The sequence below is a fragment of the Pangasianodon hypophthalmus genome, chromosome 11 (genome assembly GCF_027358585.1).
Source record: "Pangasianodon hypophthalmus isolate fPanHyp1 chromosome 11, fPanHyp1.pri, whole genome shotgun sequence".
NCBI classification, from domain to species: domain Eukaryota; kingdom Metazoa; phylum Chordata; class Actinopteri; order Siluriformes; family Pangasiidae; genus Pangasianodon; species Pangasianodon hypophthalmus.
Genome location: NC_069720.1, coordinates 22,681,699 through 22,696,273, shown reverse-complemented (window position 1 = coordinate 22,696,273; position 14,575 = coordinate 22,681,699). Strand labels below are relative to the sequence as shown.

Below are 14,575 nucleotides of genomic sequence, written 5' to 3'. Positions count from 1 at the left end.
TGACCCCCTTGAACAATGTGTTCCCAGAGTGTTCGTTTCTCTTCCATCTTGTATTAATATTGATGTTGTCTGTGCTTTCACACTGTCGTGCTCTCCTCTCTCTCTCCTAATTCGAATGAAAATGCTCAGAGAGATAGGTGAGTGCAAGGCACAGCCACAGAGCTGGAGACAGGAAAGCTGCTTTAAAGTGATTTACAGGCATCTTTCCCAGCATCCTCCAGCTGCCTATGGATTTACTGCGATAGTGGGAGACTGTGGTCATAACCGAGCTGCAGGGAATAAGCATCGTTAACGTTTTCGAATAGGTTATATTACGTCCATACACAATGTCAATACACATATATCCTGCTTAATAAAAAAAAAAACCCATAAGACTGGGAGTCTGGATTTCTTTAAGCCTTGTAGTAAATATATACCTAGGAAGAGTGCACTAGAGACTTTCAGTCATGCAGTCAGCTATAAGAGAAGGATGAGCAAATGATATTGAAGTGCATTACTGGAATAGGAGGCCTTGATAAGATGCATTCATGATGTACATTTAAAAGAGAGAGGGGAAAAGCGCTGTATGTTCTCATGGAAGCAGAATGCACATCCAAAATCTTCACATCGAATGCCGTGCAAATGCAAAAATAAAGTAATTATGGCCCTTCTGATGGTATCAGAATAATCTTACTCTCATACTTTCTAATTCTTCTCCAGAGTAAATTTTGCCTTAGATTTGCCTAATGACACCCACATTATGTGCTTGTAAAGGGCTTTTATAAAGCCTGCATGTGTGAAGATGCACAGTGTGTGGCGTCTTTTCTTTTCTATTCCTTTTATTTTTTTTGTGAAATGTGCAATTTTTGCTTATTTAAGAATGAACCCATGATGGCATCACAGCTTCTAGAGTGGTTTGAAAGTGGGGAAGAAAGAGAGCATGTGGAAGGCTGGGTCACTCTGACTGCCCTAATGATGTTTTTCAGCTTTGCTTTTTTTTTTTTTTATTTTTTTAAACTCCCTCTTTCCCCGCTTGTGTTCTCACTCTTGTAAAACTAGGCCTCAGGAAGAAAAGATGCTACAGCTTTCTAACAAATATCTCCAACTAATAATGGCATTAAAAAACAAAAAAGAAAAAGAAAGGAGGTAGAAAAATACTGCCTGTTTGTATGCCTCATATTTTCTTGGAAATGTTTATTAGTCACACTTTGACAACTAATGAGACATCTCTGTCCCTTTCAACAATCTCTCCAGTGTTTTCTCCTCTCTCATTTGTCCTGTTCCTTTACCTGATGTTCTATATATCTTTTCCTTTCCCTTTGCACTTGTTCATGATCGTGTGCTCCCTGGTGAACAAATGTTCTTTTTCTATGTGGGTTAGACGCAAGTGAGTTTGTCTATTCGTCTGTCTGATTTTCAGCATCTCAATGTCATCCCTCTCCCTATTTCCTTCTCTCCCTCCCTCCAGCAAGCAGTGAAGGAGAACGGGAAGAGGCGGGAGGCGGAGGAGAAGCAGAGGAGAGCAAGGGCTGCGAAAGAGAAGGCCGAACGCGAGAAGCAGGAACGACAGCAGAGGAAGAAGAGGTTGCTGGAGGTCAATGCAGGTACGACATAAAGGAGTGGCCTTCTGTAGTACAGAAACTGATCTTTTTTACAGATTTCAAACTGGCCCAGGTTAACACGAATATTTTTACATATACTGGCCCTAAGGCCATGGCAGCCATTTTCTACGTCTCTCCCTGCTCGCCTGTGGCGGTTCCTCGAGTGCTGGTTGCCATGGTTTCCCTGGTAGTACCAGGCTAGTGCGATATAGCCACACACATAATATAACTAGCTAGAACGCTAGCACAACCAACCGATTAACTCCAGACCAATTCTAGAGGGAAATGCTTGTGTATAAAGCACATCCATTCAGTGCTTTACTGTTTATTAGTGTCAAAATGAGCTGAAGAATAGTTTGCTTTTTGTGAACACTTCGGTCTAATTAACACCGTTAAAATACTCAAACAGAACTGCAGAAACAGATTTAGAACTGATCCAGGTTAACAAGACTATTAAGGATATTGTTACATCTAGCCACAGCAGTGATTTTTTTTCTTTGCTTCTCTCAGATTGCCCTTAAATACAACAGCAAAAACACTGTTGCTCTATTGTTTGGGGACATTAAACAAGTCAAGCATTTAGTAGCACAGCGAGTCTCACTAGCTGGTTCAGGGGATGCAAATGGGACCAAATATTGAGAAGGAAACATGCGTACCATCGTCCCAAGTGGAGGACGCCTCGTTTGCCAAAAAAAAAAAAAAAAAAAAAGTTATTTATTTATTAACTTTGCATGTGTGTTGCTTCTCCTGCCCATGTTACATTGGTGACCGCGTCTTTATTGTGTTGCGTTGTTGCTGGAAGGCGAAGTGAGAAATGCTGGTTTTTACAGGGTGGACAGACAAATGAATCTGGGTAGCATTGTGGAAGCACCAGTGAAAAGAGTCTGTTGTATTGAACTTGATGTGCGTAGCTACAGGAAGTCAGTGAAGTGCGACATTTCATTTGGAGTTTATAACATTTTCTAAGCATGGAGATCTTTGAAAAATGTAAAAATGCTGTTAAAAATTGTGAAAACAGGGAGGAAATAACAAAGGGTTTTTTTCTTTTTAAAGTCACTGTCCTTTTAAATGTACGTGCCTCAACATGCAGTCAGATGTGTGGCACTGAGTTGAGACTGAGTGCATGCCCTTGAAGAGCTAGGAATAAGAGACAGCATTGTTCATTCCAGACCACTGCAGTCATCAGTCTTTTTATGATAATACTGAACAATACACACCCACTCACTTTTACTAAAATATACTGTAGCTGCTTTCTATGTGTTATTACTCACATTAATAGGAGGAACTTGATTGAGGATCCTTTGTGAGGTAACTTTAAGAGAGGTAAGTCATGACGACTTGTGTTGTAATCTTGACTGATGGACACCAGATCAACCAGGTAGTGGGGAATTTTCAGTTATTTAAAAGTGGCTTGCACCTGGGATTTCATGACATTTGTTAAGAGCAAATGGCAGTCTACTCTTGAGGGGTATTCACTCCTGTTCCTACACTAGAATTGCAATGTGCGATGTAACATGTCACAACTAACCAGCTCCTGGTGTTGTCAGTAGGTAGTGGTGAGCTCTGCTTGTGTAGAAAAGTATACATAATTATTATACCAGTGTGCTATGCATGACCAGCTTTACCATCAGACCAACAATGTTTAGCCACACTCTCTTTATAATATTCAGATGCTTTTATTTTCTTCAGGCTGCATTAAAAGATGTGTTCCAAATCACATCAACATAGCCATTATAAGTTACTGAAGTTTATTATTTATGTAACACCCAATTCAGTCAAAGTAAAACTTCCCAAATCCACTTTTGTTTGGCTTATCTAATATCTGCAATAACCTAATTCGTATTACTGTAATGGTCTGTGTTCTTGAAAATGTCACCGACTGTATAAATGTAAATTAAAAAGAGAAGACTTCTCTTTCTTCCCCAGCAAGCAGCTTCTCTTACATATATACATATGCACATACAGTATTCCTTTATAAAATATAAAATCACTTAATCGTACTAGCCAGAAGGGAGAGAATAGTTTCATATAAGTTTTCCCACGCTAAAAGTGCTTGTAGCATGAATGATGCGTTCATCATTAGTGACAGAGAATGACTTGGTGGTGTGTGATCCTATACAAGTATTAAGCATTGTAGACTGAACTATAATGAAAGAGGAAATCTATTCACTATCTACACACACAGACACAGACATCCGTGAAAGGCAATAAGCAGCGCTCTAAGTGACTGAGTGGAGGAGGTAATAGAATAAAAAGAAAAGGAAATGATATTTGTGCTGTGATTTGGTTAGAGAATCAGCCATGCACACTGTTAGCGAAAACAATTTCCCCATTCTCTCTGCTGATCAGGCCTGTACACCAATAACACTGCACGAGTGCATACAACCGATTATCTGATACACACACACACACACACACACACACACACACACACACACACACACATACACGCCACTTTCTGCTCTGCTTTGACTGGTACATCTCAACTGTCTCTTATGAAGAAGGTTCATTTGTTTGTTTTTCTATTCATTCACCCTTCATTACGTTGTGTTTTGTCTGTCACATGCAAGTAGTGAGATAATTAGGGGGCCAAGCACCAAAGGTGTGTAGGCACCCTATTGAAATTGTATGTTTTCTTCTTCTTCTTCTTCTTCTCCTTTCTTCTTCTGCATTATTATTATTATTATTATTATTATTATTTTTATTATTATACTTTCACATGGGAAGCCCACAGAAAACCTGACCTGAGCTTTTACTGAAAAACAGGAAATGAGGCAATATCTCATTGATGTTTTGCCTTCAAATTTATTATATCTTTTTTAGAAAAAGTGCTTATGGCCCCAATGCCTTCTGGTCTTCACCTATCGCTAAGGAGAGGGGCAAAAAAGGGCTCGGTCTCACCCAGTCTCAACCCAGAAGAAACGCATGAGTAGAATAAGTCAAAAAAGATATCTTCAGACATCTTTCTTTTGCATAGTTTTCTGTATATAGTTTTTTTATGGTCAGAATTTGATGTTTCCACACACACATGGAAATATGTTACATGTGATGGATTACTTGCCATTGTTCAAAAATACTTGATGCCTATTGTAGACATTGTCACACACACACACACACACACACACAAGTATGTGGAAACTTTTTGCTAACCTTTCAGTGCAGATCAATAGGAGTAATTGTGACTAATTAGTAGTAATTATGGATTAATTATATTGCATATAATTATGGTATGGAGTGGTGTTATATCAGTGCATGTAGAGGACTCAGGAGCAAGGACTGAAACTTTATTCTAAATGAAAAGAAATGAAAAAGCAGAAAAATTTAAAGCTTTCTCCTCAACTTTGAGTATGAGAGAGATAAAGGCCAAAAATACGTTTATGTAAGTACATTTTCAAAGAGGGCTAATCCTCGGTAGGAATGACTCAGTATTTTTCAAAGGACAGTTACTGCAGCTTCAGTGGGTTATGATATGCACTAGCAGCCATAATAGAATTTTTAAATCAGCTGGGATATATGTATAATTTTAAGCTTTGATCTTAAAGCTGAGTCTGTAATGAAATCAGTCTCCTGCAGGTGGACAGTAGGGGGCGCTACACAGTGTTATACAACAGTTAGTTCCAATACACTAATTTGACTGGACAAGCAGTGTTCCATGAATGCTGATATTTAATACAACACTGGGACTGACTATGCTTGTCTGTTTACTACATAAAATTCTAGTTCTAGCAATAGTTTGTTACACTGAAACTGGTACTACACTTAGTTGAATAACAGGGATATGCAGTATAACAGCCCTCTGGCTCATGCGATAATGCTTAATTATGGCATCAGGACAACTCACAAATGTTCTCTCTGTCCTGTAATGATTTTTAGTCAGAATCCAGATCTTGGACACAGTCTCTTCTGCATATTGTTTCACACATTGTAGTCAAAGCCTTAAAATATCCAGGTGTGTGTGTGTGTGTGTGTGTGTGTGTGTGTGTGTGTGTGTGTGTGTGAGAGAGACAGAGAGAGAGAGAGAGAGAGAGAGAGACACATTTTGTAGTGACAAAAGCTACATCTTATTATAGCTTATGTCATGTTTACAAAATTGTTCAGTACATCTTGTTTGTCTCTTCATTCATGTGTTCTATTGAATGCCTTATTACCCTGAGAACAATGAAGTGGACAAAAGCAACATTTTCTCTCTCTCTCTCTCTCTCTCTCTCTCTCTCGCTCTCTCTCTGTAAACATCATGGTTGTTTTTGAAAGCATATCTGCATGCTACCTTTTAAAAAGATGTTTTTTTCTCTTTTCTGTCTGCAAACCTACTGTGTGACAAATCCCTTGCATTATGGCCCAGGGTGCACTCCTCAGGGTGCGTGTTTGTCAGCTGACAGTTTATACGTCAGCGTGTACTTAATGTTCTGACTGGAGCTAGTACATAGTAAGATTCAGACAGAGAGTGCAGACCGGGTTAAGAAATTGTAAGATTGAAAGAAGTCACCTGCATTTGGAACAGCTTGACATGGCTGCAGGAGTGATAGGAAGGTGAGAGAGAGCAGAGAATGTGTGGCAAAGAGAAAGAACGAAAGGTTGACTGTATAACGGGGTCAGCCAGCCAGGCCTCTTTAAATCTCTCTCTCTCTCTCTCTCTCTCTCTCTCTCTCTCTCTCTCTCTCTGTGTAGCAGTTTCCGGTATACACACTCAGGGTGATTGCTCTCTCTCTCTCCCTCATTCTGTAGTTATTCAAAAGATTTCACGTTCAAACATTAATGGACTATAATCATTTTATTCTGTCACAGATATTTTTTCCTCCTTTTCAGTGTTTCAGTATTTATTTATTTTTATAGACATATTAATTATCAAACAGTTTTTTTTCAGTGTTCTCTTGTTGATTCGGTTGTAGGAAGACACTTCTATGATGCACGATGTATCAAGATGTGTAAGAAACTTTTGCTGCTTTTAATCAGTTTGTAATAAAAAAAAAAAAAGATATAAACAGATAGTGATATCTGTGATATCTCACAAAAGTCTATTGTGATGTAATTTATCATCAGTATCACAACATTAATATTATATTGTCATATTACCCAGCCCTAACTAATACATGAGGTTCAGATAAACTCATAACATGGCTGACAGATTAGACAAATAGAGTTAGGAATATCACACCAAATTACGAGAGCAGCCACATACACAAGGGCAAGAGAAGACACATTAGACTAATAAAGAAGCTAGTATCAAAAGCATATCAAATATTAAAGGGTAAAATTTAAGAAAAACATCTCAGTTAAGTACAGGATTTTGTGGAAAGAAAGCAATTTGCTTTTTTATTTAATATATATGCTCACTAGGGCTGCACAATATATTGAAATTATTGAATTGCATAATGCATAATTGCGAGGGTTTGCGATAACTGAATGATTTTAATACTTCAAAAAGTTAGGAAAAGTCAAAGGATCAGATGGCAGAGAAAAGACGCATGGGCATGGGACTGTTATTTGGGGTGTGTCACTCCAATGACATATGTGAGACGATCAGCAAGCCGTCGCGACGCGCTCATAGCAAACCAGTCTGAAAAGATGAGTGAACCAAGATGAGAGAAAAGATAAGAGAGAGTTTGAGTGAACCAAAGGCACCCTGCTGACAATTTAGTGGCAAAATGAAGAAGCACCTCGATTATATGGCAGTATTTTGGCTTCGAAAGGGATGACCACTTGCAGACTGAAGTTATATGTAAAACATGTAAATCGTGGTTGGCAATGCAAAGAGGAAACACTGCAAATCTTTGCAGTCACCTCAAGCACAACAACTGTATTCGGTAGAAAAATCTTCAAGCACAGGTAAATCAACCCTCATTTCTGAACCTGAACAGCAATCCATAGCAGTTTTGAGAGCTTAACCTGCAAGCTCCTAGCATCATAGAGAAATAAAAGAGGCCATAACACACTTTCTAGCAAAGGATTTGTTGCCGATTGCCACAGTGGGAAAACCAGGTTTTGTGCACCTGATGAATACCATAGACAAACGGTACAACGTTCCCTCTTGCACTTATTTTTCCCAGACCACTATCCCCCAAATGTATGAGCATTGTCGCAACCCTGTCAAATTGGAACTGAGAGAGGTCGAACATTCTGCGTGTACGACGGATCTCTGGTCCAGCAGGACAACAGAGCAGTACATTAGCTTGATGGTTCATTTTATTGACCAAGACTTTAAAATGAGAAGTGAGCATTCTCATTCTCGGTGAGCACAGCAGGGAAAACATAGCTCTGGGACTGCGAGAGGCTTTGTCTGGTTGAACTGTGAGTGAAGAGCGTCTAGTGTGTTTTACCCCCGACAACGCAACAAATATGGTTAAAGCTGTGGATATAAATGGTTGGCCTACACCTTGCCATTGATAAGTGTTAGCGTTTTATTTCAGTAGTTTTAATTAGTCATTTTAACATATAATAATTTTTCATTAAACGTTTTATTCTATATTCTGTCCCACCTCCTGCAGTGCGATGTTAAGTTAAAAGCACTTGTCTAGTGTTGATATGAGTTTAATTAAGATGGCATTATAGATTAGTTAAATGAAATAAATTTCATACGTGAAACATGTACATTGGTTATATCATTTTCAGTTTTATATATATATATGTATATATATATATATATATATATATATATATATATATATATATATATATATATTTTACACACTTATAGCATTTTTTCATATCACATAATGCATTATTTATCAAGATATAGCATATCACATTTTTCTCCAATATTGGGCAGCCCTAGTGCTCACTACATGGGGTAAAAAGAAGAACCCTATAGAACCTATGCAGTGCTCTACACACCCTCTGTATGAAGTTCAGTATCGGTTAAATGAACACGTAATTACATAAAGATCACATGGTGATCTTAAACATTCAGATGTCGCTGTGTTTGCCTTTGAATATATGTGAACATAGTTAAACACTAGTATTTGAGCAGCAAAATTGTTTTGACAGGCCGAATGTGTGTTACCTGGTGTAGCAAAAGTGGCTGTGTTTTCCGAAAGCAGACAGAAAGAAGAGTGTGTCACAGTGTCTGGCTCCCGCCCTGCGATTAGCTGTGTTTCTGATTCCGTACACGATCACACACCTAACAGCTACCTGACGCCTGCAGCATGAGCAATGCTCGCTTTAGAGCTCGTCTTCTCACTTGGGGAAGAATTGCAACAGAGAAGGAAATATATTAAATAGTATAGCTTGTTAGGAGCTCACTCTAGGTTGATATTCATGTCCAGGACGTGTATGCGTACACTACTGATCTGTCGATTTAGCAAGCCATACAGTGTCATATATTGGAAGGAAATGAGGAAAGGCAGGAAAGGGAGCAAACATCAAAGCAGGAGTGAGTGGTGTCAGCTTCAAAGAGGGATTACCCTCTCCTTCCTCTTCTGCGTTAGAACTGTGCCGTATCTCACACCTGCTCGTCTCCATCTCAAATCTCTTTCACACCTATTAGCTTCTAATCTTACTGCCCTCTCTCTCTCTCGCTCTCTCTCTCTCTCTCTTTCTTTTCTTGTCTCTCTCTCTGTTTCTCTCGCCTTTTTTCCTCTGTCTCTCTCTCTTTCTATTCTCATGCTCATTCTCACTTCCTCTCTGCCTCTGTTCTTTCTCACTCAGTCCACTCGCTCTGTCTTGTTTTCCCTTACTTTATCTTCTCTGTGCTTTTTCTGACTCTTGTTCTATTCTGCTCTGTCTTTTACACTCTCTTGCTTTCTTGTTGCTTCCAGGCATTTTTTTTTTCACTGCTCAGGGAATGTACAAGCAGGAACCAGTGGAACTTAAGAGACAACTGAAACACATTGACAGTATGCCGATCATTACACCATGTACATACATGACCATTTTACCTTGTTAAGTCATCCCTGGTCATATTGTACAAGATTCTGGATCAGTCATTAGCTCGGCTGAATTCTTCATTCTTCTATAAATGCAGTGACTGTTGTTAAACCAATATCTTTTCACCATTCCCATTATTGCATAATTAGCATTGTGTTTTGGTCTGATTGGCTGTTTGACAGAGGGTAAATTGGCAGCAACAAAATTACTGCTGAAATCCAAGATTTTTTTTTTTTTTTAACTATAGCAATGACAAAATAAAAATTTGAAAATGATGTTAGTATCAACCAGGTGATAAAAGCATGACAAAAGAAAAAGAAGACTTACAAAGGCATTAGTAAAAAACATGCGTAACATGATATGAAAATAAGTTAGAAAGAAAACACAACGGGGCAAGCTGTTACGGGAAAATAATCAATGACCACCCTGAAGTTGATTATTTTCCAGTAATGGCACATCCCAATGTGTTTTATTTCTCTTATACCACAGCAATTCTCCAACAGTTACAATTTAATTGTTTACTTCCTTCAGTAGTTATTATTTTATTATTATTATTAATTGAAGAACAGCACAACATGTTTTTTTTATCAGTTTATAGTTACATCTAAATAAGTTAGTTGCCAAATAAGTTAGTTTCTGTATTTCTGTTATAAGTTACATTATAACAGCTATAAACTGGAGCTCTCTCTCTCTCTCTCTCTCTCTCTCTCTCTCTCTCTCTCTCTCTCTCTCTCTCTCTCTAAGTTAATAAGCCAAAAAAAAAATTATGGTTCTTTCATAAATGCTAAACGTCTCCTTACAGAAAATGTTACCATGTCAATGATTATACGTTTTTCTCTGTTAAATAACAGCACATTATTTAATGTGTTTATTATTAGTCATAGATTATGTGGAGCACCCTCCGTACAAGTCCCTGTGTTTGAGCTGTTACTATAGAAACAAATAACAATATTTAACGAGCGTGTTAATAGTGACCTATCGTTCATGTAGCAGCTTGAACTACTGTTCAAAAAATAATGCACACCTTCTGAGCAATCATATTTGCGCATGTAACCGCACTGTGAAATAAATAAAATTAATCAACACCTACTGATCAATCCGAATTGAGAATTTAACATTTCTGTGGTATAAACACTATTTGTACTTGAACAATAATACAGCATGATGTACCATGGACAATCGACTGTCCTTCTTCTCTCACATTGCTAAACTGACACACTCATGCCGATTTCTCCTTTACAACATCAAAAGGATTCATCCATTTCTATCCACACAGGCCACTCAGGTGCTTGTTCAGTCTCTTGTCATTTTGAAACTGGACTACTGAAACCCACGCTACCCCACTTCTACGCTCCCTCCACTGGCTTCCTGCAGCTGCCTGCAACATATTTAAAACACTACAAAGCCAAAAAATGGACCAGCACCCACCTACCTTAAAGCAGTCTTAAAGCACTTCATCACACCCTGCTCTGCACCACACTCCCTCAGATTCTCTAGTACTGCTCAGTTGGACCCACCGTCTCTCAGGGTACAAGGAAGGCATGCATCAAGGCTCTTCTCTGTTGGAATGAACTTCCCCTAGATGTTCGAACAGCTGAGTGACTGGAGTCTTCAAAAGAAGACTAAAGACCTACCTCTTCATGAAGTACTTAAATTAGCACTTTGGTATTTAAAAAGAAAAAAAAAAATCTTGTTTTGTACTCTTCGTCCCTGACCTAGTGAACTAGTATGAGGATTAGTTTATTGAGAGAGACTTCAAAGCACGTCTGTAAGTCGCTCTGGATAAGGGCATCTGCTAAATTCCATAAATGTAAATGATGTTGCTTTTGCCATCACAATATTTATAAATGAATCAGACTATTTGTTTCGTTTTATGCCATCACTCTTTGTCTGTGTGATATGGTGTGAATAACCCATCAGCACCCAGCAATGCTGCAGGCCATACCATTAGATACAACTGTTGGTACTCATCAGAAACCGTAAAACTGAAATCTTAGTTACTGGTGTGATGAGCAACAGAAGAAGCGAAACAAGTACTTTGTGGCCTTGTGTTCTTCCTCTGCTCTACTCGAGAGCCACAGCTCTTATATTTATAACCTTGTGCTTTACTCTTCTGACTAGTAATGGATCATTTTAAAATGTATAAATTCTGCCTTGTTCCCACAGAGGGTTTAATGAAAAGAATTACCAATTTGTACTTACAAATACATTGGTCATGCTCTTGCTGCCTTACTCTTTTCACCTCTCTCTCTCTCTCTCTCTCTCTCTCTCACAGGCACACACACACACACACTTTTAATGCTCTGTCTGCTTTATGCTTCCTCTCTCCTTCCTGTCAGACATCAGTTGTAGCACAAATAGGAGCTTTTTAGTTTCCAGGTTACCGTTGCCACCTCCCCGCTTTGTCTCCACAGTGACTGTCAATTAAAGTGCTGTGGTAATGCGAGGTACCTGCAGTGGGCGCAGCACTGTGTGCAGGGAGACACTTTTTGGTTCTGTAAGAAGCAGTTTGCTGAAGGAATTGATAAATAGCTGCACAATATGATAAATTGCTGCACGAACTAAAGCTCTGCACTATTTTTTTACATCTCTAATATGTTTGTAGACACACAGAGAGAGATCAGTTCAGACAAAATTAGAACTATGATTAAAAAAAAAAAAAACACTCAAATGTGATCTCTCCTCTGGGGAAGATTCATGGTGGATTCTAGAGACTCCCTGAAGTGCTGAACTCTGACCCTGACTGCCACAGTGCAAACTCAATATAGAATTCATTAACTAGAGGGAAAAACTACATAAGATAACAAAATAACAAGGAAAAAAGAAAACACCTGAAAGTAAGACTGTAGACTTGCAAACATTTTCAGATTTGACAGATATAAACTTCTACCACATTTAGCTGTTTGTTTAGCCCTTTTCAGTTTCTTGAAACGTCTCGGTTCATCAATTGACTTCCGCTCTGCTGTTGGCCCATTGTAAAAATCGTAGTGCTGAATCACCCTGCGTTCACACTAGTATGCCACTCGTGCTGTTTGTGGAGTGAGTACTACTTTTGTCGCTTGTGGATGTGTAGCGTGTGTCCAACTTACTAGTTTTGCTAGCAGATTAGCAGTGCAAACTAACTGTACTAGCAACATACCCTCATCAGAGGCACTGCCATATGCCTATATCTTCTTTTAAGTAGTAAAACACAAACTAAATAACACACTAATCAGTGAGAAAATTGGTTGTTTGATTTACATGTTATGTTCCAGGCTTCGTTTAGCTGTTCTCAGATTAGCAGCACAAGCTAACTGTACTAGCTACATAAACTCTCCAGAGACACCAGTCATCTCTGCTATTTTCTTTCATACTTTATTTTTCTTTGTAAAGTGTCTATACACATTACTGAGAGATCAAATACGACAGGATAAGATGAAAACACAGTTATATGTTTTTATTCAATTACACTACACATTCACTGTCCACTTTAATAGGAACACCTGTACACCTGCTCCTTCATGCAGTTATCCAATCAGCCAATCATGTGACAGCAGCACAATGCATAAAATCATGCAGGTCCATGTCAATAACTTCAGTTAATGTTCACATCAAACATCAGAATGGGGAAATAGTATGATCTCAGTGACTTTAACCGTGGCATGGATGTTGGTGCCAGATGGGCTGGTTTGAGTATTTTAGTATTTTATTTGAGTATTTTGTTTTAGTATTTAACTGCTAATCCCCTGGGATTTTCTCATAGAACAGTTTCTAGAATTTACACAGAATGGTACGAAAAACAAAAAACATGAGTGAGCGGCAGTTCTGAGGGCAGAAACTCCTTGTTGATAAGAGAGGTCAGAGGAAAATGGGCAGATTGTTTCGAGCTGCCTGGAAGGATATATTAACTCGTATGATCACTCTTTACAAACATGGTGAGCAGAAAAACATCTCAGCATGCACAAAACATTGAACGTTGAGGTAGACTACAACAGCATTGAGGGCTACAACAGCAGAAGACCACATCAGGTTCCACTCCTGTCAGCCAAGAACAAGAATCTGAGGCTATCATGGGCACAGACTCACCCAAACGGGGCAGGTGAAGATTAGAAAAAAAAATATTACCTGGTCTTTTTCCAGTCTTCAGCTGTCCAGTTTCAGTGAGTCTGTGCCCATGATTGCCACAAATTACTGTTCTTGGCTGACAGGAATGAAACTTGATATGGTCTTCTGCTGTTGTAGCCCATCCAAAGTTTATTATGTTGCGTCCCAGACCTCCTCACCAACATCAGTGCCTGACCTCACTAATGCTCTTGTGGCTGAATGAGCACAAATCCCCACAGCCACGCTCCAAAATCTAGTGGAAAGCCTTCCCAGAAGAGTGGAGGTTATTGTAACAGGAAAGAGAAGAGAAATCGGGAATGGGATGTTCAACAAGCACATATGGGTGTGATGGTCAGGTGTCCACAAACTTTTGGCCCTATAGTACAGTTGAGCCAAGCAGTACGTAGGAACTAATTTCAAGTAGGAACTAAAATTGCGGCTCTGTGTTGCTTTCATACATGGAAAATGAATGGTCGCCTGTGGCTTTGCTGCTCACTAGTTTAAATACACCATGTGTGAACCTCAGAAGTTCAATTACATTTTATTTGTATAGTGCTTTTATCAATAGACATTGTTACGAAGCAGCTTTACTGAAATCCAAATATAAATTTTTAATTTAAATTGATCCCTAATGAGCAAGCCAGAGGCGATGGTGGCAACAAGAGGAAGAAACCTTAAGAGGAACCAGACTCAAAAGGGAATCCACAAGCCGAATGGTATCATTCTCGTTTCTGCGTATTTGTGTGTCAAGGAAAAATTGGCCTCCAAGATGGGGGAGAACATTACAGTGTATACCAGAATTGCTGCAGGATACAGCCAGTGAATACTGTACATTTTGCATGTTAAAGAAGTAGCAGACAACCTTATCCTTTTGTCAGAAGAACAAGAATAGTTGACCTTTACGATTTAAAAATGACTGAAACCATGGTGCGCATTTGTCAGATCAGATTGGCAGCTGGCATTTTGACAGACCAATACAAGTTGGGTAGGGAAGCTGAGATCGGCTCTGTGTATCTGTTCATAAACTATGGTGTGAAAGAGAAAAGATC

The 14,575-nt window shown here is 38.9% G+C and overlaps 1 protein-coding gene across 3 annotated transcripts in view; it reads left to right on the top strand.

The window, feature by feature from the left end:
- diaph3 (diaphanous-related formin 3) overlaps window positions 1-14,575 on the top strand; it is a 324,811-nt gene that overhangs the window by 242,852 nt on the left and 67,384 nt on the right. For all 3 annotated transcript variants that reach the window (XM_053238349.1, XM_053238350.1, XM_053238348.1), the window contains one exon: window positions 1,448-1,583. In XM_053238349.1, the coding sequence (XP_053094324.1) occupies window positions 1,448-1,583 (136 nt within the window). The remainder of the gene's footprint in view (window positions 1-1,447; window positions 1,584-14,575) is intronic.